Raw genomic sequence first — 24,745 nt, 5'->3', positions numbered from 1 at the left:
TACTATATTCTATAGTCTTATTGGGTAATAAAACGATACTGATAAGATTAAGTACACAAATCATAGTCCATATTTTAATGCGAGACTACTCATTCAATGGTGGAGTATGATTTAGCTGGAGTCGACTTAGACGCAGTCGCTGAGGTGGTCTAATGTGACCCCTCTGTGGAATTAATATCATCACCAAAAATTTTAGGGACTCACATTTATTCATCTAAAAATTTTTAAGTAAATGATTGTATGATAAGAATTAAATTTATAAAATATAAAATTTATTTATATAATAAATTTAAATTATAAAATAAAATTTTTAAATCATTTCCAAATTGATAAATGTGTGTTTGTAATTTTACTCATTATGCAAATGTATTTAACGGAATGATAAAAGAGGTCTTTGACTTTGTGCTGCCTTTTCAATGAGAAGTTATTCTATGGTTTTCGAATTCCACATCAGTATTGTGCTTGACCAATGAGAACAATACATGAGGAAAAAAATTCAAAAAACATTGAGTAATTTTAAGAATTTTGTCAATAACTGTCACATTATTTAAAATTTTATTGATTGGACACATGACATTAATATGATCACGTGATATACTTGATTTTTTGAATAATTTCTCCTCCATTGAATAATTTTTCATCTTGAATAGTTTTAATGTTCCAATTTCTTCTCACTCATCTGTCGTAGTCTATCTCTCTCTCAGCTATTATCCTAATTAAAAAAGATCCCTCCAATCCAAAATGTAAAATGGCAGGCGCTGTTTGGGACTCTGGCCCCCACCATGGGCCTTGTTTTAATTATCCGAACAGTTTATTTTGTTAGTTACTTCATGTATTTTATCTATACAAAAAATTAGATCGATTCGATAACTATAACTTGTTCAATTTATTGTGTTTGTCATAAAAAAAATGTGATTTATTTTTTAAAAACACAATTGTTGTCTATTTTTTTATTTTATTTTATTTTTTGTTGTGAAAAACACGATAAATTAAACAAGTTATAGATATTAGATCAATCTAATTTTTTTGTGAATGAAATACACAAAGTGCCCGACAAAATGAACAGTTCTGATCATCGAAACAAGACTCATGGTGGCCTCCACAGACCCAAACAGTAACCTCTAGTTCAGGTTTTGAACCAAAGGGGATCTGTCTCCATCTTAATTTTCCACATCTTTAACGGTGTTTTGGCTTTTCTACTTTAAATTATAAATTTATATCAATATAAATATTTTGTTAACGAATTGTCTCTTAAACAGATGAAAGTTTGACATATGACTTACACATGATATCTTAAATGAAATGTCTAAAATGATGAGAAAATAAAAAATAAGTAAATAAATTGGCATATTTTTTTATTTTTGTCTTTAGTGAACTTTTTAAAATTTCTTCATAAATGTTCTTTCTCTACTGGGTTTGGATTTCAAAATTTGTATTTTTAATTTTCATCTAAAAAACTAAAAATTATTTTAGTGAGAAAATAAAAAATAAAATAAAAAATATTCATCATTTTCATATAGTTTTATCTTCTTTTTTTTTTTTTGGATGGTAAAAATAAATTTTAGAAAATTAAAAATATATTTCGAGTGGTTATTTTGTCAAACTATATTTTATGAAATCAAATCAAATCAAATTTTTTTCCTTTTTAAGATGTACGTAAAAGTTTTAAAAAATTAACAAAAAACGAAAGAAATTCATTAAAGATAAAAATACAAAAAAAAAAAAAAATCAATAATAGTTTTTAAAAACTAAACCAGATAGATTGATAATATCATTTGTAACATTCCATTCACTGCAGGAAATTCAGCTTTTAGTTTTTAAACGCCGCTATAAGTGTCAAAAACGCCGTTGATTCTTTTTGCGACGCTTAGCACCAAGCGCCGAGGACGCGGCTGTTGCTATAACTTTATGACGTTTTAAAAACGTCGTTATATTTAAAAACGCCGCTAAATGTCTTACTTGACAATACCATGATGTCATTATGATATTTAGCGACATTTTTTAAACGCCGTCATATCTTTTTTAAAAAATCTAACCGTTAATATTTTGGGTTTAAGTGGCGTTTTTAAAAAAACGCCGTGATATCTCTTTTTCTTTTTCTTTTTTTGAAATTGTGCTAATTTATGTGATTAAACTAAAAAAATACATATAATAAAAATGAATAACACTAATATGAAATAATAACTTACATTCAAATAGCAAATGCATCATTAATTCACTTTCCCATTCACCAATCACCATTACCCACAAAATAACATATCCACAAATGATATTTTAATATTACCCCCAAAATAACATATCCAAAAATTGTATACGCAATTCTCAACCAAAAAATTAATTACTACTTTGTATACAAAGCCACAAAATAATATTACTCTCTTCTCTCTCTCTCTCTCTCTCTCTCTCTCTCTCTCTCTCTCACCACTCCCTCCCCCAGTTAACACAAAAAATAAGAAGACAGTGAACCAAAACACCCAACTCCCCAATCAAATCAAAGGAAAAAAAGAAAAAAAAACAGAAATAAGAATCCGAAGGAAAGCCCCCATCCATCCTTCATTATCATTCTGAATCGCTCTCCATGCTGCTTCCCATAGCCTTCAATCCTCTCGGTCTCTGCCAATCATAAAACATAATAATAAACCAAGAAGAAGATCCAAACCAGAATAACCATGCACTCAGCTTTAGTTTATAAGTTAAATTATTGGCTTCTAACTATAACTTCACCCATGCATGAAATTATTTTCTAGAGTCCATTAAGCATGTCAGCTATTACCAAGAATTAGATAAAACATTTCCTCTCCATTTTTTTGAGAAAGTGAAACTTACTTGTATAGATAGGCGGCAATCCCAAGAATTATGCACAACAGTATAATATCAATACAGAAATTTTGACTGGATCTCAGCTGAAACAAATCAAAACTTTCTGTCAAATCCAGCAAAGAGATCTACGACATAGCATAGCTGAATCTCTCTCTCTCTCTCTCTCTCTGTGCAGCACACAAAGTGATGCAAATCTACAGAATATACAGTGGCAGCTTAATCACCTGGTTAACAGTATCCACAAGTCTCACATTGGTGTTCTTAAGGTCAGATGCTGCATTGTCGACCTATAGGATGTGAAAATACACCATTAATAACTTAAGAATACTTGTAGCTTCAGATATTACTAGGACAAGATGTGTTCTCAAACCTTAGTGTCAATCCATCCATTAAAGGAACTTGCCTATCAATTTCCTGTATGAATTGCAAAGTCAAAAATTGATGTGCACAAAATGGGACAAACACAACAAATACAAATGCACAAGGTAGTAGCAAACCTCATTCAAATCACGAGCCATGTCTTTCAATTTATCCAAACCTTCTGATATCACTTCCAATCCTTGGTCCTGTGTGAACATCAAAGTAAAACACAGTCAGATGCTGTATTGTCGACCTGTAGGGTGTGAAAATACACCATTAATAATTTAAGAACACTTGGTTACATAACAAAAAAGGTTAGTTACAAACAAAAAAAGGTCAGTTACAAACTTGAGACCATAATGTGCTGCCCATTTGGTGCTTCAACTCTTGGAAATTTCATTAGCTTATCTCCCCCTACTTCTTCCCATCTGGATTTAAAAAAAAAAGTAAATCACATTTAAGGTATTAATAAAAATTCATCCAAAAAAATACATAAGTAATTTATTACACTATCTATTTTCAATTTTGAATTAGTGGTTTCCCTGTATCTAGTAACAAAGTAATGTAGGAATGTAGAAATTTCAGCTATTCCCAGTTCCTTTCCCGGACACTGCCTAGTGCCTCCTCCAAACATGAAGAAGTAGTTCTGCAACTCCGAGCTTTTGTCTTGCATTTGGCAGTCAAGGTTATATTAGTTATTTCCTTACTCATTTACGCTGTTATCAAGCCTACAATCAACTTACAACTGCTTACACATGAAATTTCAAATTTTAAGCTAAATAAATCTAAATGGGTAACATAGGAATTTATGATTTTTACTTACCATCCATCTCCATGGATTGAAGGCTAAGGGGTCGGGATATAAACACGGGTCATAATTGTTTTCTCTTGTATAAACATAAATTCTCCATCCTTTGGGAATGACAAACCCTGTAGAAACACAAAGAAAGTGCTTTGATTTATCTATTTGTTGATGAAATCTTATATTTGACATGTCCAATTGGCTCATCCAGACCATTGAAAATCATATCATGCCAATAACATAAATCTCATGCTGAAAGGGTATTATAATGGTGGTGCATTCCTCTTCTATGATTGACCTAGCTAATAGTAGGGACCATTATATTTATATCGGTGTTTAGAAGATAACATAAGAGACTCACCATTCAGTTTCATGTCTTGCGTAGTCTTCCTTAAAACCTCATTAACAATTGTAGATAATCTTGATGTCTCAAAGATCAACTGCACCCAATAAACACCAGATTAATCTAATAAATTTTCTTCAAGTTGAAACCCCTTTTTCAATTCCTCAGTTATGCAAACACAGTAACGAGCATAGAACACCACATAAATTGACAAAATTTTACTAGATTTGTTTGATTGTCTATTTTAAAAACTATGTCTTTCCATATACATTGTGCCCGGTTCTGTGATCAGTTGCTAGCTAGGGTCAAAACTTCAAAAATACTCACAGAATGTGTAAAGTTCATCGACTTGAAATCGTTCCAGTTGATTGGATCCTCTGCCCTTTTCCTTTCTCTTATCGCCAAATGCTCTTTCTGAAGCACAAACATCCTAGTTAGATTTAAGAGCGCTCGAACACACAGATTACTATCTACGAGTGCAAAACATGTTGTCAAATCCACTTACCCTGAGTTCTTGAAGAACGTTGGGATGATCGTGGAGATACTTGACATCCATCATAGAAGTAGCCGAAACAATCTCGTATCCAGAATACAAAATTGCTATCATTTGATCAATTATCTCTTCATCTGTTAGATTATATCTGTTTTTTTCACCCCCATTCGTTAGGAGACCAAGCATGTCATGTTTGGTTTCTTGGCAAGCTCTTCTTTCCTCTACGAGTCATCTCAGCATGCTACAGATAAGATCAATGAAAAATTCCATATCTTCAAAACTAGAAAGGTGCCATCATCATTATTTCACATAAATTTATGAGCACACATCAGCATTATGAAAAGTTCAAAAAACTATTGCATTCAGCAGCACTGTCAAGTATGTTTGACTGCTCAAGCAGGTGCTGGTAACCAACTCATGTTGTTCAATGCTAAAACAATTTAACGAGAAAGAAACTAACTTTCATTTAGTGTTGTTGTTTCACTGAATGTTCAGAATCATATGTAATAAAAACAAAAGCATACAGCAGGGAGAGAATCACCTGTTGTTTGAACTTTCCATTGTGAAGTTGTTGGCCACTAAATTACTGCATATTACACCCCAGCAAATCTCAATGTCAGTTTCAGTTTCAAGGGTACAAGTCAATGTAGAAACTGTCAGTTTCAGTTTTAGTTTCAAGGGTACTAGGATTGTTGCCTTGCCTATTACATGATTTTCTTGCACACATAGCAGGGTTGTCTAAAAAATATGTTGCTGTTGATAAAAAAATCAAATGGAAAAAATGATTAATCTCTGATGTATCATTGTAGTTCAATAGTTGATTATGCTTTTGAATCTATATATAATCATGAAACTTGAGAAACTATATTAGAAAACAAACATCTCTTGATAATTGTTATAGACCAAAGAAGGAATGAACTTCAAAACTTACGAAAGAAGTTTGTTGATAACACCCATTTACACGTGTTTAAATTAAGCTATGAATGGTTATATAAGAAATACTTACATATTCAGGAGAGATGTACTCATTTGGGCAGGAAGGGTACCGGCTAATTTATTATTCCCAAGAAACCTAAGCATAAAGAAATTAATTCAAGGAATAAAGAGTACATGCTGGGAGTTTTTTTTGAAACAACAGGGCAGAAGATGTTTATTACAAGTAAGAGAGAGAACTCAAATTGAATAGTGCATCCGGAATCTGTCCAGTTAAATTGTTGAAGCTCAAATAGAGAAACCAACCACAAAAAAATAAATAAAATAAAATAAAAAGTTAGCAAATTATAATCATTGCGAATAATAAATGACTTGTGACCAAAATTCATCTCCTGATTTTTCACTCAACAGGTGACCCCTGAAAGATCATACCTCTGTTGCAACAGATAAATGACCCTTGCGCCCAGTTTGCTCCCCTTGAAGCTTCGGCTCAAGGTCTGTCCAATATAATAGAGACAATTATTAGTCATTCAACTATTAACTATTGGAAACATACATCATCAAACAAGTTAAAAAACTAAATATCAGCTGGTTCATTCATGATATGAGATAGGAACTCTGACTTAACTGACAAAAATGCATGGAATGCTCAGATTCTAAAGATCTCTACATCTGATAGCTCAACTACCAAAACATAACAATCAAAAAACTATAAGCCTCTGACATACCATTTTCTTTTCAAACAAAGAATTTAGGTTGAGACCCTAAGATTTAGATATAAGTATTCAAAAGCGTTCATGAAGATAGGATTCATAGGTTGTTCTTCCCGTCTTTCCACGACAAGGTTTTGAGTGTCCTGCACATCAAAACAAAAATCACAATTAAAGTCACCCCAATGCCCTATTCCTCAAATACTAACCGAAAGGGTAGATAATCAAATGTTTTTTGACTGAAATTATAAACAAGATATAGTTACCCCTGATTCATCGAAAATAGCATCCAAATTGTTGAGACTAACATCCTTGTTTTCAAAAACAAGAGGCTTGTATCCCTTTTCAAATTGGATGTCTAACACCATAATCCCCAAATTTCATCTCAACCCAATTTCTACAAAAGGCATAATCAATTGCATTAAATTGTAACATGGTAAGAAATTCAATTTTTTTTTTTTTTTTTTTTTGGTTGTGGAAAATAGAACTAAATGACCAAACTATCAACATAAGAGTGAAATTACAATAACTACAAGGGTAATTTGCCTTTAAAATTAAAGGCCAAACATAGCACTCAAATACTACAATTAAGCTTTTCATATTAGGGCAAGAGACTGATAGCCAGATTTATGCAACATATAAAATTCATTCAGTGAACTTGCAAACTTCACTCCTTTTTGGCACAACTTCCCTATCAGTGGACATGTTTTAAATTCTTACACACCTGAGATTCACATGTAATCCACTAATTATGAGGTATTAGTTCCCTTGTCAACATCAATTTCCATATAGCACAATGTCCTAATTGGATAAGAAAAATAGATGGATTATCCTTTAAATTACCAGCTCATAGCAATACCAGATAGCAAACTAAAAACATAAACAATTCCCGATATAAGATATGCCTTTGTATGAATGAAAAGCCAACACATTTGAGCAATAGGCACTTTGTTCAAACACTAGATGGCTTTATTTATCCAAAACCCAACAAAGGGGTTTGGTGAGAAAAAGAAATCCAATCACGTTGAGTGTGTGTGTGTGTGTGTGTGTATGTATATAAAGACTTCAAATTGGGAAGTAAATAAATAAAAATGAAATACCTTCGTATTGAACCACTCTAGCTGGCATTCCGAGACAAGTGTCGTCACTGTCCTCCCGTCTCATTGTAATCGTAATCTGATACCATCTACAATGCACATAAAATTAAAAAATCAGAAAGAAATGATCAAATAGAAATAGAAATGGATATAATAGAAGAAGAAGAAGAAGTAATAGAAGCATACATACCCTTGTCGGAAGAGGTTGAGATTATGAAAGCGATGAATGAAGATGGCAATCTCATAAATAGCCTCAAGTAATTTCTTCCATCATATCCACCAACAGCATAGAGTATGCCATTAATTTCTTAATTTCTTAGCTACAACAGAGAGCATATCCTTTGCATTCTGATCCCAGACTCACATCACAAAAATTAATAGCTTAAAAGCTAATCTACACATGAATGACCACACTCATATATGTTCAAAAACTCTTAGGAGTCTATACCCTCCTCAGTAATGTTCTCATGAGAGAGAGAATACCAAACATTATCTTGACAATTATCAATAAGAATGTAACAGGGATTTTCTAGACACTCTGGGATCAAAATGTAACAGGGAATTTCTGCTTAATCTCTCATTTATCAGTTAAAGTTCTTACAAAAAAAAAAAAAAAACTTTCAAAAGCATACAGAAATAAAAACTAAATTCACATAAAAGAGAAAGATTCAATAGAAGTTATGAAGACAAACCTCATCTTGACAATAATCAATAATCTTTTTGATCCTCGAGACCTCCCCAAAAATCTGACTATCTTCTTCAATATCACCAGTCAATGCCTCAGCTTCTCCATAACTGTAATAGGTTCGAAAATAACCTAGAAATCATAATTTTTTCTCGGAGGAATCTATGTGCTAATTCTGTTGGCCCCCATTTTTAGTGTTGAACTCATCAAGAAAGCAGTCATAATGAGGCTCATATTTCTGCCCAACTTCATAGTGAAGAACAAAAGCTGAAGGCTCTTTAGGATTTCAAAAGCAGTAGGAAGAGGACAATACAGTTGTTCATTTAGAATCAGAAGCCAGACATGAATACAAAAATAAAGAGAAGAAATTTCAATTTGTAATTTCAAAAAAATTGTACGCAATTAAAGCAATTATAGTCCATTTCATTCCATGAAACACCAAACATAAGCAAAATTATGAAAATCATATTCCAAAGTAGCAAAATCAAACAATACCAAACAATGTCATTGAAATCTCAAGTTCATTTTATTTGATACAAGACACCAAAAACACTGGTCGAAATTGTAAAATGAAGATCTCTCTTTTATCACCAAACTTGTGGAACAAAAGTGAAAAATAAACAAATAGCATAACAGAGCCAGCAAATTAAATCAAATAATGAAAAACCCAAATCCACAGTAGTAAATTAAATATAAATCAAGTTCCATCAATCAGAACAATAAGGTTTTTACCATAGCCAATTTTTCTTCACCCAAATTGAAATTGCAAGGAAAAGAACAAGATCAAACCGAACCCCTCTTTATAAGATGCAATCTGAGAATGAGAACACAAATCAAACCATATATATATATATAAACAGATAAGAAATGAGAGAAAAGAGGGATTTGAAGATGGTGTTTTGAATCACAAATCCAAGAACTCAAATGTTATACATGTAGTAAAATTCGAAAGAAATAGAGAGAGCGAGCGAGCGAGAGAGAGAGAGAGAGTACCGATTAAAGTTCAGAAACAAAGTAGACTATTCGCCGCCATTGGAGCTTGAAATGCAAGTAATTGAGGGGTCAGAGTTCAATCTGAGCTTCTGGAAGACGAGAAGAGAGAGTTTTAGAGAGAGAAAGTGTAGGTATATATATATGTATAGAGAGAGAAAGAGACATGGTGGAGCTCACCTTAGTGAAATCGAAATCACAAGTGCAGATGGTGGTGGCGATGGAGCTTCGAAATCGAAATCGCTCTAAAATCACTGAATCTCTGAGTCGCTACAAATAAGGATCAAGTGAGAATGCCTTCAAACATTGATTTCATAGATCTCTTTATTGATTTCATGGATCTAGAGAGAGAGAGAGAGACGGTGGAGCTCGCTACCTCGAAATTTGGAAAAATGGAGCATAGTAGATCTAAATCGAGAGAGAGAGAGAGAGCAGATGATGGTGGCGATGAAGCTTCGATATCGCTCTGAAGCTTCGAAATCGCGGGTGTAGATGGAGCTTCGATGGAGCTTCGAGAGGGTTAAGAGAGAGAGAGATGTGCGTATAAGGGTTGAGAGAGAGAGAGTTGTAGCATTCTGAGTTTCTCTCACACAGAATCAAAATAAGGGTTTCAAAAAGAGCACGGAGGAAGCGCGTGTACCCACCGCATTTGGAGGCATTTTTAAACGCCTTTAATTATAAAACGGTGCCATTTTAATTAAAAAATATGTGGCGGTTATAAAACGTCGTTAAAAATTAAGAAAAGTGGCGTTTAAAAAAACGCCGTTAAAAAAAGGCCATTAAATCTCATTACTTTTTGATTAATCTAAATAACCATTCTAGTTGACTAAACAGAACCAAACAAAAAAACGAAGTACACCCAGTTTAATCCCCCTTAGATGGGGTTCTAAGAGGGGTAAATTGAGTGCAGACCTAACTTTTGGCATTATTATATATAAAGTGGCTACCCTCATGTTTGAACCCACAACATAAGAACTTGAAACCTAACTCCAGCCATTCCTTTCAAACACAAATTGAGCACTTTTGAGGTAAAACAGACATAATATACCATATCTGAACAATGGTACACATATCTCAACTTGTACATAAACTACAAGCTAAAAAATAAAAACTAAGACAGAAACAGGGAAAAGAAACATTAACAAATATTGCTCCAAACCTCTGGTCGCAACTTTTGAACATCCAACGAAAAATAAAGACTATCGCTCGAACTGTCACATTGTAAACAATCCACACTCAATACAAAGGTAGTAACCAGGAGGAATAAATAAATAACTTCATAGCATGAATTAAAGAAGGGATTCAAAATGCACACCCCCATGATGTGATCAAGGTTTTGGGGATTCGGAAGTATTTGGACATCACATCAGTTAAGACCTACATTATCAACAGTTAAAGCTATTAGAGAGAAGTGGAAGAGAGAGAGAGAAAGAGAGATCCTAACCATGTAGCCCTTAGGGAAAGGCAAGCTAGGCCACCAGCCTGGGCAATACTGGAAGCACCATTGAAGCAGGTGCACACTAACCTATTGAAATCCTTTATTATTGGATACCGGTTCGAGTATAACAGCTCCTCAGGTACCACAGTCCAACCAAGTCAGACCCCCGTGAACCCGGCAAACTTGGAGAAAGATGAAATTTCAATTGCAACCTGTGGTACATGAATCAAATTCATTGTTTGGTTCTCTGTAAAAAATAAAAAAATAAAAAAACCACTTGTTCAACCAATGGTTTAGACAAAATTTCTGAAAATACCCTTTTTAGAAAACAAGGGCAATACTAGGTACTAGCATATAAGCTTATATCGTCACCTAAGGCATCAATTGAAAAGAAAAAAAAAAGTAACTAAAGATTTTGTGATCAATTTGATATATTTATTTATCATTTGAAGTCAATTTAATCTTTTTTTTTCATTACTTGGGAGTCAATATAAGAAACCAACAAAATGACAAATTACGGTTTAGTTTTGTGAAATTGGAATTAAGTTGAAATTAAACACTTTCATGAATAATTTCATTCAATAGATTTGAATGACCCTTCTAAAAACTGTGAATGTTTCCAAACTTGTACTTGTTTTTAATTTTTAAAAACATAAAAAACAAAAATAAAATTTAAAACAATAACATATACCTATCTGGCACCAGGAATTTCAAAGATTGATTTGGGGCTATCATCAGTAATATAAGCAGCATAAGCAGAATCATAAATAATAATTGACCCATTAGCCCTTGGAAACTCCACCAGTTGCTCCAGTTGCTGTTTCGATGCCGCATTACCGGTTGTGCTCCTACCAAATAACCCATAGAAGTGAAAAGAAGACACCGTTCCAAATAACCCATAGAACCTAAAATTTTGTATTTACCTGCATGTAAGATACATTTCTGAAGGTAGGTATAGATGGAAATTTGTAGCAGTCCATTCGCCAGTTTCTTTGCTTATCTTAAATCTACCAACTGGCTTTCCCGCTTGCAAAGCACCTTTCGTAGCAGCATCCATGAGACCTAGACCAACCCCTGTCCATGAAGTACAGCTCAAGAGAATCCAACGTGAACAACTGTACTAGAGCTTCCCAATTTACATGCTGACGATGCTAGTTTGAAATTTATGAAGGTGAGGTAGGTGCTTTCAGATTTTCTCTGATCTACCCATATCAGTATTGAGAGAACATGTAAACAAAGAAAAAGAAAGAAAAAAAGATAAATTCTTTATCATATTGAAAGCCAGGCACTCAAGAAAGTACAAGTTCATAAAGTGATGCAAGCATTACAGCCTGTCACACGAACCATTCAGATCAGTATGGCAACCCTTGGAATCAGAGCACAAAGCCTTGAAACATAAAGCACAATCATCACATGATGCTATAAAACCATTTGGGAGCAAGAGCACCTGCCCTGTATCCACATTCACATCCCTCAATGAGATGAGGAATATATATTGGCTTCATTGCTCGTTTTGAATGCAATCAACAAGATAGCTCAAAACAAAAACAAAAATTTTTATATAGGAACAAAAAGTCCAGGATTTAGAAGCAAAAATGGATACCAATTTTACCTTTTTGGATCCCACCTGTAACGCCCTCAAAATAATAACATTAAACCCATTAAATAAGGCATGCATTTACATATAAACTAACCGCATTCTTTTCATTCATTAGAATTCCGTTACATAAGTATTACATGTTAACCTCATAACAAAATGCCCTACGGGCTTACAGCTTTCCAAGTTAACACTTGGTTACAACAAAGAGTTCTAACTCGTTTACACATTAAGCCCTTGGCTTGAAATTACATGTAATAAATCAAAGTAAAACGACAAAACTATGCCCGCCACAAGCCTCCCAGCTATGTCCTTGGAGGTGGCATGCTTCCTGCACCTGAAAATGATATTCCCATATAGGGTGAGCCACAGCCCAGTAGAAATACACTAAACCAACCATGGACAATGACTAAAACATTAGCAATTGATAGTTGGTCAACACTGATACAATCACATAAATTACATATTTATGTCAACGACTTACAAGTCCCAATTACTTTTCATTTTCCCTTTTCAACAGATAAGCATGCTAGCTCTATCATCATTTCCACAGATATGTATAAAAACTATATCTCACATTCTCAACAGATATGTTTAACAACAATATCCACAGATAAGCATACAAGCTGTATCCACATTCTACAACAGATATGTATATCAACAATATCCACAGATAAGCATACAAGCTGTATCCACACTTCACAAAGATAAGCATATGAGCTCTATCTTCACTTCTCTAGACAAGCATATGAGCTCTGTCTACGGAGTACATCCCCTATCTCCTCCAAATACCTATCCGGTTTAGAGGTCCATCCCCTATCTTCCCCTAAACCGCGGAGTACATCCCCTATCTCCTCCTCTACACATAACGTATATAAACACATTGGTTCTATATACAATCACACAATACAAACAATTAATGTATTCTAGCAACTGTCAAGTTTTATAACACATTCCATTGATTAGTTTCAGTTTGCCTAATCAACATACATTGTCTACAACAATCACGACTATCCTCCACCGATAGCCCAAAGCAGTTATTTCTAAAACAGAAAATAAATGCACAAATGGATATTCAATCAACATTTCATTTCCTCATTTCTCACCAATTAATTATCCCAATTAATTAAACAATGTAATTAGGCCATTTTCCATAATTACCATTTCAACCCTTAGGTCCCATTTTCATCAATGATTCAACAATCATTCTATTTTTCTATGCCAAACATGCATCTAGGTTTATTATGAATAAAACCCCAACTTTTGTAAAATTACACAAAAGCCCCAAACTTTCACAAAATTACCAAACCAAGCCCAACATCTCAAAATACCAAAATTTAAAGACAAAACCCATAGAGAGGAGTAGGATATCCCTACCTTGAAGTTTTAGCCCAAAAGGAGATGAAGACTCCAAGATCAACTTGCTCCAAATCCAAACTTTTTCAGATTAAATCGAAGCTCTCAACGCCCTCTATCTTTTTAACAAAGGCCCTAGGCTAGATTCACACCCTAGGGAGATCAAATCTTAGAAAGAGTGCAAGTTTAGAGAGAGAGGGTGTCGGATTTAGGGTTTAATCAAAGAAAAGGACTGAAAAAGTGATGTTTTAGACGCTGCTGTCCGCTGATATAAAACACCCTCGCTCGAGCGAAGGATTGGTCGCTCGAGCGACCAGACACAGAAAACTCTCGCTCGAGCCAAGAAGTTCTCGATCGAGCGAAGAAAAACCCAGACCGCTCGAGCCACGAAAAGCTCGCTCGAGCCAGAAACTACAACTCTCAGGTCCAGAACCGGGGCAACACTACTCTCGCTCGAGCGACAAACTCCTCGCTCGAGCGAAGGACCAAAAATCTGGGCAGCAACACTAGGCTCCCAAGCACAACCAACCTGTAACAAACCTGCCCAACACATCCCATAACTCAAATGCAAAGTAAAGAGGATGTAAACTAGAAAATAAACAACTACCAACATTCACGGACACATGTCCGGATCACTGTACAACAAGGGTAAACCCGGGATCGCTATACCACCAATTTTAAGAACAGGTCCATCTTGAGGGAAGAAAAACATCAGCAAGAACTTTGCGCAGCTTAAAACAGTCTTCACATTGAGCCCATTGGATCTTTTCACTGACACAGTTTCAAAACAGCATTGGTATTTACTTGGCCCAAAAAGATGTAGGCACAATAACAAGTCCATTTAAAAGTTGTAACAAGACCTTGAGATATGGTATAGCATTAAGAAATATAAATGAAATTCAGTTTCAAGACAAAAGAATGAAAGAACTAACGTTACATTCCTAAAATGGAGACCAAATATGGATGAAATGAAACCTGTAGATACTTGCAGGATGCAACATTTAATGAAACTCAGGATACCATCGCTCAACATTCAATGCAATTGAAATAGTTTAACTCCATAAATTCATACAAAAATTAGAAAACAAAAGAAAAATATAGAATCCAGCACCAGCATTATGCAAATAATTTTATGCTAGAATAATCTTTCAAATAGTTTATACAATCCTAATAATACAATATTAATTTGATTGTTCATTGAAAGGGGAAATATTATCTTGGGGTGAGGTCAATTCTGTGCAATGAAACACTTCCTCGCACAGATAAAAACTCCACAACTAGCGAAAGAAAATAAAATCAAACTGAAAGACTTTGAATACAAGTCTGAGCATTTAAGTGATTTACCCCTTATGATCTGCTGCAAAAATCGTAGGCCTTCCAATAATCGGGGCATCCTGCTAGAGTGAATTAAGTCAGAGAACGCCTTTGAAAATAAAGCACTATGGTAGTTGATCATCATTTAACAAAAGCATGTATTTTCGAATGAAAATCTCATATCTAAAAGGATATTGTTTCGAATGAAAATTTTTAATGAGGAAAGACTATATATTTTCGAATAAGAAATTTCAAATCTCAAACAAATATTTTTGAATGAGAAATTTCAAATCATAAACATATTTTTTGAATGAGAAAATCTCAGATCTGAAACATATGTTTTTGAGTAAGAAATTTCAAATCTCAAACATATTTTTGAATGAGAAATCTCAGATCTCAAACATATATTTTTGAATGATAAAACACAGATCTGAAATCTTAAACATATGTAAACCCTAGGAGAAAAATCGACGGAACAAAGAGCTTGAGAGAGAGAGAGAGAGAGAGAGAGAGAGAGAATATGAAACTGAGATTGTAGACGGTGTGCTCACCTTAGTCAACGATGCAGATGGTAGTGGCTGTGGAGCTTCGAAATCGAGAAAGAGAGATGGAGAGAGAGAGAACTTCGAAAGTCGAAATCACTGTGAGATTGGATCTGAGATGATACCGAGCTGAAGAAGGTTGAATCATAATCTCTGAGACTGAAGGGTTTAAAGAGAGAGCGAGCGATCAAGTGAGTGAGTGAGAGATTTGAGAGATTGGCTTCTCTAAGACTCTGAATGTTTCCCAGATTCAAAATGAGGGCGCAGAGAGAGAGAGAGAGAGAGAGAGAAGGGTTCTTATTCTCACAGAGCTAAAGAGAGAGGGGGAGGAATATTATTGTAACACGTGAAGGCGTTTAAAAAACGACTTCTATTCCTTAAACGGTACCGTTTTAATCAAAATAAAATGCGACATTTATAAAATGTTGTTAAAGGTTAGAAACAGTGGTGTTTAAAAAAATGTCGCTAAATAAACGCCGCTAAATTCTATATTTCCTGTAGTGATTCGAGATGTCATGTGTAAGTCACATGTTAAATTTTAATCTATTTAAGAGACATATTCTTAATAAAATATTTTTATTGATATAAATTTATAATTTAGAGTGACAATTATGTCATCCTTTAGTTGTTGGGATAAAGTTATATTGGGTTAAGAGGAGGTAAAGCGATACTAGACAATAATTGAGAGAGAGAAATGCTAAGTTATTGCAGAAATAAATAAGAAACACCCAAAAAAAAAAAGAAATAAATACGAAACACCCCCCTCCCCCCAAAAAAAAAAATCTAGAACGAAAACTAACAGTAGAAGAGTGGTTAAGTTCGAAAAGGAGAGTAATTAAAGATAGAAGAGAAAAGTCAAAAAATTCTTCTAACACACTTTTAATATGCCAATTACACTGGACTGCGTCAATGATAGCAGCAACTACACCTAAGTGATTTCAGTCAAATACCGCCGGGTAGTATCACCATTATATTCAATAAAGTATAGATACCATGAGTGGTGGATCTCAACAATAATAAGAGATGAGTTATGTGAACACAAAATAAGACACAGAATATTTAAAAGAAAATGGGTATCCAATACAAAATTCCTTTTTCTTTTCGTTCATTCCCATTCCTCTTGTTTGTCTTGTTCACTATTCCATCACAACACTGCACTCCAACTGATACTTTAACTCAATCACAACCAATCTCAACAGGACAAACTCTCATCTCCTCTGGCCAAATCTTTGAGTTAGGCTTCTTCATTCCAAGCAATTCCAGTAAGCAATATGTTGGGATTTGGGACAAGAACATACCAATACATGATCGAAAAGTCGTATGGGTGGCAAACAAAGAGAATCCACTCACAGTTACAGCAACAGACTGCCTCTTCAAGTCTAACAATTGGTAAAGATGGAAATCTTAGACTACTTGATGGCATGAACAACACTGTCTGGTTGACAAATGTTTCTATCCATTCCAATAACTCAATTGTAGTGCTTTCAGACAAGAGAGACCTTACTCTTGTAGATCGTGTCTCTGGATTGACCTTGTGGGAGAGCTTTAACTATCCTTGTGACACTTTTTTACCGGGAATGATGCTAGCAATGAACACCAAATTAACAGGAGAGAAACGCTTCATATCTTGGCTGACCGAAGATGGCCCATCTCCTGGAAAGTTTTTTTGCACGTTTTCACTGGACACACCACCGCAGGTTTTCATTTGGAATGGTTCCAAGACATACTGGAGAAGTGGTCCATGGGACGGCTTGAAGTTTATAGGGATACCGAACGGTTTGTATGGCTACGACGATGGATTTGACATCACACACGATAATCAGCAGGGAAATGTGAATAAGACATGGCACATTTACAACACTTCTAGTGTCCACTTTCTGTTCTTAACACCAAATGGATCTTTGAAGATAATGTATATGGATGAAAGTCAAGAACCCATATGTTACTTGGATGACACCTCTCAATCGATGTGATATTTATGGGGTTTGTGGACCTTTTGGAGTTTGCAATAAGAATAACTCTCCAAATTGTGAGTGCTTGAAAGGGTTTGTACCGAACTCAATTGAGGATTGGAAGAAAGGAAATTGGGCAGATGGTTGTGTGAGGAAAATTGATTTGCTATGCCAAAAGAACACTAGCAGCTTAGCATCATCAGGAAATGCTCAAAATGATAGATTTTGGAAGTTGAGAAGTATGAAGCTGCCAGATCATTTTGAATATTTGTACATCGAGGATTCCTCAGGTTGCCAACAATGGTGCTTAAGTAACTGTTCTTGTGTGGCCTATGCATATGTGACTGGAATTGATTGTGTGGTTTGGACTGGAGGGCTCATGGATGTTCAGCAGTTTTCACTTGCCGGGAATGACCTCTATCTTTGCCTTTCATATTCAGAGCTGGGTAAAGTTAATTTATTTGAGCCTTAATATCTTAGGATTAGCAATATCATTTTTACATTGTAATTTGTTTTTCATTATCTTTTTCCATTTTTTTTCCAACAAAAGATAAGAAAAATGATGAAAAATTCATCATCAGCTTTATAACAATTTCTGGGGTTGTCCTCTTGGGTGCCTTCATGTATGGTTTGCACAGGTAGAGAGCAAATCAAAGAGGTAAGAAAGCTACATAATTGAATTCTAACAAGCAACTATGATTATTAGTAACATATTTCAAATTTGAGAAATATAAATAATTTTCAGTTCTGTGGTTCAATATTTGTACATCAGCAAACAAAGAAAACAAGAGAAAGGACTTTGAAATGGCTGATTCAATGGACACTTCAGAGCTACCTATTATTGGCTTTGATAAAATATTAGCTGCTACCGATAACTTCAGCACAACAAACAAACTTGGGGAAGGAGGATTTGGACCTGTTTATAAGGTAATTATGTTCTTAAATATAAGAATTAAGCTGACATATATCCGATGTACCAACTAATAAAAATGGTGGAGTACAGGGAAAGTTAGAAGATGGGCAGCAAGTGGCAGTGAAAAGACTTTCGAGTCATTCAGGACAAGGCGTGGAAGAGTTCAAGAATGAGATTATATTGATATCCAAACTGTAGCACAGGAATCTTGTTAGGCTCTTTGGTTGCTGCATTGAAGGGGAAGAGAAGCTATTGGTTTATGAGTACATGACAAAGAAAAGCTTGGACCCTTTTCTCTTTGGTTGGTTTATAGTCTCACCTTTCCTCCTGTAATTTTTCATAGCATTCAATATTGTTACTACAACTATGTCTAGCACTGAGGAAAAAAAATTTTAGGCTTGTTTTCTTCTTGGTCATGCTTTAGATGCAACGAAAAGGGTGCAGCTTGATTGAGCTAAACGCTTCTACATTATTCAGGGTATTGCTAGAGGGCTTCTTTATCTCCATCGCGATTCTTATTTACGGATTATTCACAGAGATTTGAAGGCTAGCAATATTCTCTTAGATGATGACATGAATCCGAAAATTTCAGACTTTGGGTTAGCTCGAACTTTCCAAGTGACGCAAGAACTAGCAAACACTCACAGAGTGGTGGGAACATTGTAAGGATCCTTTCTTTACTTCAATAGACTTTGCTGACTTTTGCCAACTATTTTTCCTACCGATGCAGTTATGTATTTGATATGGAACATTTTACGTTTGAAATACTACAAATGAAAGTATAATGAAAATAGCCACCAGTAGGGATCATAGCTCACTAGTTTGAAAATGAACTTAAAATATATCTTTGATTGGAATGGAGACTAGAATTACAAATGAGGCTAAGTTGTTTTCATTTCAGTACATAAATTTTATTTTTGTTTATCATTTAGTGAAATGACTAAATATATATTGAGGCAATATAAGTGATTCAATAAATAAGTTTGTCCCCTTGCTTTTTTTAATCTTTAATTTTTGAAGAACAATTACATTATATTTATAGATTGGAAGTCCTATAATTTTGGGTAAACATAAATATAATAATTTCTAATCAAATGCAGTGGATACATGTCTCCCGAGTATGTAATGGGAGGGCTATTTTTAGAGAATTCAGATGTCTATAGTTGTGGTCTTTTGCTATTAGAGATGGTCAATGGCATGAGGAATACGTGTTTCCATTATCATAAAAAATATTTGAACCTCCTTGGTTATGTAAATGCACTAATTTCACCTTTACATGCTTTCAAATATTGTTAGTTGACACCATTATATGTGGTTCTACTAATTCATATATGGACATATGGGGAACTATTCTAGGCATGGAAGTTGTGCAACGAAAGCCGGGCATCAGACTTAGTGGATGAGGTAGTGATTGATTCATGTTCCTGGTCTGAAGTAATGAGATGTATACATATTGGCCTTCTTTGTGTTCAGGACCACGCTGCGGATAGGCCAACAATGTCTTATGTGGTTCTCATGATAAGTAATGAAATAGACCTTCCACATCCACAACAACCTAAATTCACTATTCAAAGCTTGTCAGATGTCGATCTTCGGTCACAATGCAACAAAATATGTTCCGACAGTAAGGCATCTCTATCAATTATTGAGGGGTGATAACCAATTAACATATTATGTATATGTCACACAACATATTTTGGTATGTTTGTATAATGTCAACAACAAATATAGCAAGTATAATAATATAACTATGTAACATAGTTGATTTTCTTTTTTGGTTATTTGCGGTTCATAAAGTTTGGTGTTATATGGCGCTGTTTGGGAAGGAATTTTTTTTTGGTTTTTTTTCATTAAAAGACAAATTGGTTACAAAACCAAAAAAACAAATCCAAACAAAATGTCACATCAAATCCCATAATCATTTCACTTTTTCTCTCACAAACATCACATCCAATCACAAAAAACCCAACTATCTTCCCAAACAAAAAAAAAAAAAAAAAATTCTCCAATAATATCCTACAATTAAAAAAACTACAAAAAAATCCACTTCCCAAACACCTGCATAGTGTACTTGGCTATGCAATTCTTGAAATAAAGGGATAGGTACATATTAAAACAAGACAGGTGGCATTAATAGGAATCAAATAGGTTGTAACCACAGTATTCATAATAGACTAAAGATTGGGACCCCCACTAAGGGAGACCCCCAGCACCCCCAGTGGGTGCTGATTGGCTGAAATTGTTTTATTTTATTTTTTTTTCACCATTAACCAACCCCCACGTGTGTGTAGGGGGTGGGGTGAATTGGGGGTCTGCAGCACATCTCATTTATAATATAATCACAACAATTAGTAATTTTCACTTTAAGAGTTCATATTATGGATCTATTTTAAATAATTTTTACCACAAAGTAGAATAACGCGACAGAAATATTTTTAATTTTCTTACTATGCGAGTATATATAGTAGCATTCTAGATTTTGATAACTTTTAATAGTTTCTTTCTCCAACTTAAATAGAAAGCAAAAAATAGAATGTGAGCAATTTTTTCTTATTTTTTTCTCTCATAATTTTATTTTATTTTATTTTTCTCTTATGAATTCGTAAAATGTGAATGGACACGATGTAGGGCACATAAGCAGTCTAAAGCCCAATAATCTTTATTTGACAAACCTCACATTCTAACCTGGACTATAACTCAAGTGATCATGGGGAGGATATTTAAGTGCTAGGGTGAGGTTTTCAAATTGAAGTCTATGGAGAGACATTCACATATGTTATAATTTAATTATTAACATACTAACGCTGTCGTTGTCACAAAAAAAAAAAAAAATATTATGCCCTTTTACTCATTGCTTCAAATGTTATAAAAATACATAACACGAACATTTTTATTTTTTTATTTTTATTTACGGGTAAATTATATAATCTTCTTAAGGTATGAATAAAATACAATGAATCTTACATTTTTGTTTATTATTTATAATTACATTAACTGCCTTTAAACATAAATTAGTTATCAATTTAACATGTTCCCTTTACCTTGATTTGCCTAACAAAAAAATGGATGATGTCATCTTTTTTATCTGAAAATATCAACTTTACCCTCCATAGTAATTCTCTATATCTAAAAATACCCATATTTCATATGTGAATATATTAAATACTGAAACCCAAATGGCCTCTCCTATCCCATTCCTAAAACCAGCCACCATCAACCACCATTGACAACCAACATCAAACCCTTTGTGAATATATATACAAATTTGGAATCAACACATATCAAGCCAGTGTTTTGAAGATATGTTGCCCATAGGCACGCCCTTGTGTTGAAGATGTTGAAAATCAAACCAAAAAATTTAAGGGTAAATTATAAATACATCTTTGAGATTTGCTAAAAATGCAATTGTTCTTTGCTATTCTAGAAATTACATTTCGTCCCTACAAGTTTCTAATCACATAACAAATGACAAATTTTGTTAATAAATTATTAAGTCCATTAACAGTTTCTAATGATATCAGAAATATATTTTAAGTAACAATTTTGATAATTTTATTGTTGCATTGTCACGACCCCATTCCGCCCCTAGTAGAATGGTGCCGTGATGGCCAGTAATCCGAGATTACCGAAGGCCAACTTTCAAAATTCACACACAATCAGAGTATTACATATGGGGCTAACAAGCGCGGAAGCAATAATTTACAATACAAGTGGTCCATAAGAGCTGTGTATAAGTCAAATGAAATGGCATACATCTTTACATAGCTTTACGACTTGGATACAATAAAATGAAATACAAAATACATCTTGACCAAAAGGATTCTTGAGCCATCATACACGAAATACAGAGAAATGCAAGCAAAGAAGCATGATCTTCAAGATGCTAAAAAATGCGAATCCAAAACAACTTGCAAGGCACATCTAGGCGTCGCCGCCGACCTGCTCATCACCTACATATATATAGAGAGGGTGAGCTTGGATACTCAGTGACTGGTACAAGTAATAAAGGGTTTGCATGCATGATATCCGAGACCTTTAACAAAACAATACATAATCATAGCTTGTAACCAATAAGGGAGGAATCAAGTTCATCTAACAAATCTTTCAAGCTTCATCAATCAAAGTCTTTCAAGGCTTTCAAGTTTCAAGGGGTGACGTTAACAAAGGTTGTGTTACAAATGCTTATAGTCCCCTAGCACGTACGGACTTTCAAAGGTTTGTGCTACAAATGCTTATAGTCCCCTAGCACGTACGGACTTTCAAAGGTTTGTGCTACAAATGCTTATAGTCCCCTAGCACGTACGGACTTTCAAAGGTTGTTATCCAAAACAAGACTAACACTTGATACACAAAATAGGGATATCATTCATGCTTGACAAATACTTTCAAAACAAAGCAAAGCAAAGCCTTTATCAAAACGTATAACATAGCTTTATTAAAAATACCACTCACATAGTTCTTCAATGTCGGGGTCAAGCGAGAGTCCAAGTCCTACAAACACATGGCAAAGTCTATTGAATGCACTTTCAAACAAGCTTTACATGAATGCAAATGATCTCGGCATTCCTTCAAAAACCAAGTCGAACCAAAACAAAACACTGTTCCTCATCTCAGGAAGACATAATGGGCACCAACCAGATCTTGGCCGAGGTCCCACACCTCCTTGCCGAGGTGTGGTCCCGATGGCCACATTCAAGGAAATGAAGTCGGGAAAATCTGGGTTTCCCTTTCTTGAAGAACATGAACATGAAGAACATGGATGAAAAGATCATAACTTATCATTACAAAATCTGAGATTTCATGCTATGAATTCAAAAACATGAACCTGGGTACCCATACACGAAGATTTTATGAAAACAAACACAAAACATGAATCTTGATGCAAACTCTCGGATCTAACAAGGCTTTTTATTCAAGAACACATGAATACCACTTTCTCTTTCTAAACCCGACTTTAAATCAATGCATGGCTTGCAAATCAGGTTCGATCATGCAATGCAGCTAGATGATCAATAAGAACAACAAGAGTAGATTAAGATTCTAACCTCAAAACACGAATCCAACGGTTTGAACTCTAAGGATCAGGCTTGGAAATCTATTCCTCCTCTAAGAACTACTTCTCCCTCTTCTAGAGCTTTTCTCTCCTCAAGAACAAAGACATACAACAAATGATACATTTCTCTTTCTGCCGGCTGATTTAACACTCAACTCGGACACGTGGCAACGGTTGGTTGGCTCTACTGAAAAAGGTGACTGAGTGAAAAGACAAGATCATGACAAAGTGTGTTCAACAAGCAAGATGGCAAGGGTACTCCGGCAAGTAACAATCTCGGCTAAGAACAGGGCATCGGCAAGTAGGGGAACAATGATCTCGTCTAGAAAAGACAACACTTGACCTAGCTGTGCCACACCTTGGCCTAGATGTACCACACCTCGGTCTAGGTCATACCACTCTAGGACAAGGTCACTTAGGTGCAAAGGTAACATCTCGGCCTAGATAATACACATCTCGGCCTTGGTGATGAACACCTCGGCCTAGATAATGACATCTCGGCCAATATGTCAGGGCGAGGGTGGAGGTCAAACAAAGTGGTTCCAAGATAATTCTAGACTGAAGATGACCTCGGCTAAACTCACACCAAGCAAGGTACAAAACATGCAAGAGACACTTAAGCAAAACGAATCACGGTTTGCAAAAATGCAACATATCAAGACAAGATCATGCAATATATGCAAGCATGACTAGAATAGAGTAAGGGTTGTTACATCCTACCCTGCTTAAAGAAGTTTGGTCCCCAAACTTAAATTACCTTGCTCTACAAATAACCCCGGATAACGGGTTTTCATTTCTTCTTCCATTTCCCATGTAGCATCCTTGCCGTAATGCTCTTCCCATTCAATTTTCACCATTGGTATCGATTTGTTCCTCAACTATTTCACTTGTCTGTCAATAATTTTCATTGGCTTCGCCTCGTAGCCTAATTCGTCGTTAACCACAATCCCAGAATAATCAATTACATGCAGTGGATCCCGAATATACTTCCTCAACATCGAAATATGGAACACATTGTAAACTTGACTTAGTTCTGGTGGTAAAGCCAGTCTATAGGCAGCTGGGTTAATTTTCTCAAGTATTTCAAACGGCCCGATGTAACGAGGTGCTAACTTACCTTTCTTCCCAAATCTTGAAGTCCCTTTCATTGGTGAAACCTTCAGGAATACATGATCCCCAACTTCAAATTCCAACTCCCTTCTTCTCTGATCGGCATAACTCTTCTGTCGACTCTGACCAGTTTTGATCCTTTGTCGAATGAGCTTAATCTTCTTGGTCGTAACGTGAACTAGCTCAGGGCCAATCAAAGCTTTATCTCCCACTTCAGTCCAACATATCGGCGATCTG

The 24,745-nt window shown here is 34.9% G+C and overlaps 2 protein-coding genes, 1 long non-coding RNA gene and 1 pseudogene across 3 annotated transcripts; 2 read left to right on the top strand and 2 right to left on the bottom strand.

Annotated features, from left to right (window-relative positions):
* Positions 1-2,171: 2,171 nt before the first annotated feature.
* LOC145798836 (uncharacterized) lies at positions 2,172-3,841 on the bottom strand. Its single transcript, XR_014340559.1, has 4 exons — positions 3,529-3,841; positions 3,318-3,386; positions 3,045-3,234; positions 2,172-2,613 (listed from the first exon to the last, which is right to left on the bottom strand). It is a non-coding gene; the product is annotated as an uncharacterized LOC145798836 (long non-coding RNA).
* A 61-nt stretch (positions 3,842-3,902) lies between these two features.
* LOC114294784 (cytochrome P450 85A3-like) lies at positions 3,903-8,979 on the bottom strand. The gene is made up of 11 exons (XM_082889533.1): positions 7,749-8,979; positions 7,562-7,647; positions 6,728-6,858; positions 6,480-6,607; positions 5,825-6,248; positions 5,360-5,404; positions 4,831-5,059; positions 4,653-4,739; positions 4,344-4,422; positions 4,004-4,110; positions 3,903-3,908 (listed from the first exon to the last, which is right to left on the bottom strand). The coding sequence occupies exons 7-11, from the start codon at positions 5,002-5,004 to the stop codon at positions 3,903-3,905; spliced, it is 453 nt and encodes a 150-aa protein (XP_082745659.1). The 5' UTR covers positions 5,005-5,059; positions 5,360-5,404; positions 5,825-6,248; positions 6,480-6,607; positions 6,728-6,858; positions 7,562-7,647; positions 7,749-8,979.
* A 7,772-nt stretch (positions 8,980-16,751) lies between these two features.
* On the top strand, positions 16,752-18,074 carry LOC145799891 (G-type lectin S-receptor-like serine/threonine-protein kinase At1g61550). Its single transcript, XM_082889532.1, has 3 exons — positions 16,752-17,421; positions 17,525-17,878; positions 17,983-18,074. Exons 1-3 carry the CDS (start codon positions 16,752-16,754, stop codon positions 18,072-18,074), a joined length of 1,116 nt encoding a protein of 371 aa, XP_082745658.1.
* Positions 18,075-18,211: 137 nt separating this feature from the next.
* On the top strand, positions 18,212-20,001 carry LOC145799890 (G-type lectin S-receptor-like serine/threonine-protein kinase At1g11330; annotated as a pseudogene).
* The last annotated feature ends 4,744 nt before the right edge of the window (positions 20,002-24,745 follow it).

This window comes from Camellia sinensis, chromosome 9 (genome assembly GCF_055761805.1).
Source record: "Camellia sinensis isolate YWXY chromosome 9, ASM5576180v1, whole genome shotgun sequence".
NCBI classification, from domain to species: Eukaryota; Viridiplantae; Streptophyta; class Magnoliopsida; order Ericales; family Theaceae; genus Camellia; species Camellia sinensis.
Note: the sequence above shows the minus strand (reverse complement) of the source record. Positions and strands in the feature narration are given on the sequence as shown.

Coding starts and splice junctions, on each gene's coding strand:
- LOC145799891 (XM_082889532.1), top strand. CDS start 16,752: ATGTTGGGATTTGGGACAAGAACATACCAATACATGATCGAAAAGTCG. Junction 17,422..17,524: donor TGAAAGTCAAGAACCCATAT/GTTACTTGGATG, acceptor AGTGCTTGAAAG/GGTTTGTACCGAACTCAATT. Junction 17,879..17,982: donor CCTTTCATATTCAGAGCTGG/GTAAAGTTAATT, acceptor TTCCAACAAAAG/ATAAGAAAAATGATGAAAAA.
- LOC114294784 (XM_082889533.1), bottom strand. CDS start 5,004: ATGCTTGGTCTCCTAACGAATGGGGGTGAAAAAAACAGATATAATCTA. Junction 4,423..4,652: donor CGATGAACTTTACACATTCT/GTGAGTATTTTT, acceptor TATTGGGTGCAG/TTGATCTTTGAGACATCAAG. Junction 4,111..4,343: donor GCAAGACATGAAACTGAATG/GTGAGTCTCTTA, acceptor GTGTTTCTACAG/GGTTTGTCATTCCCAAAGGA.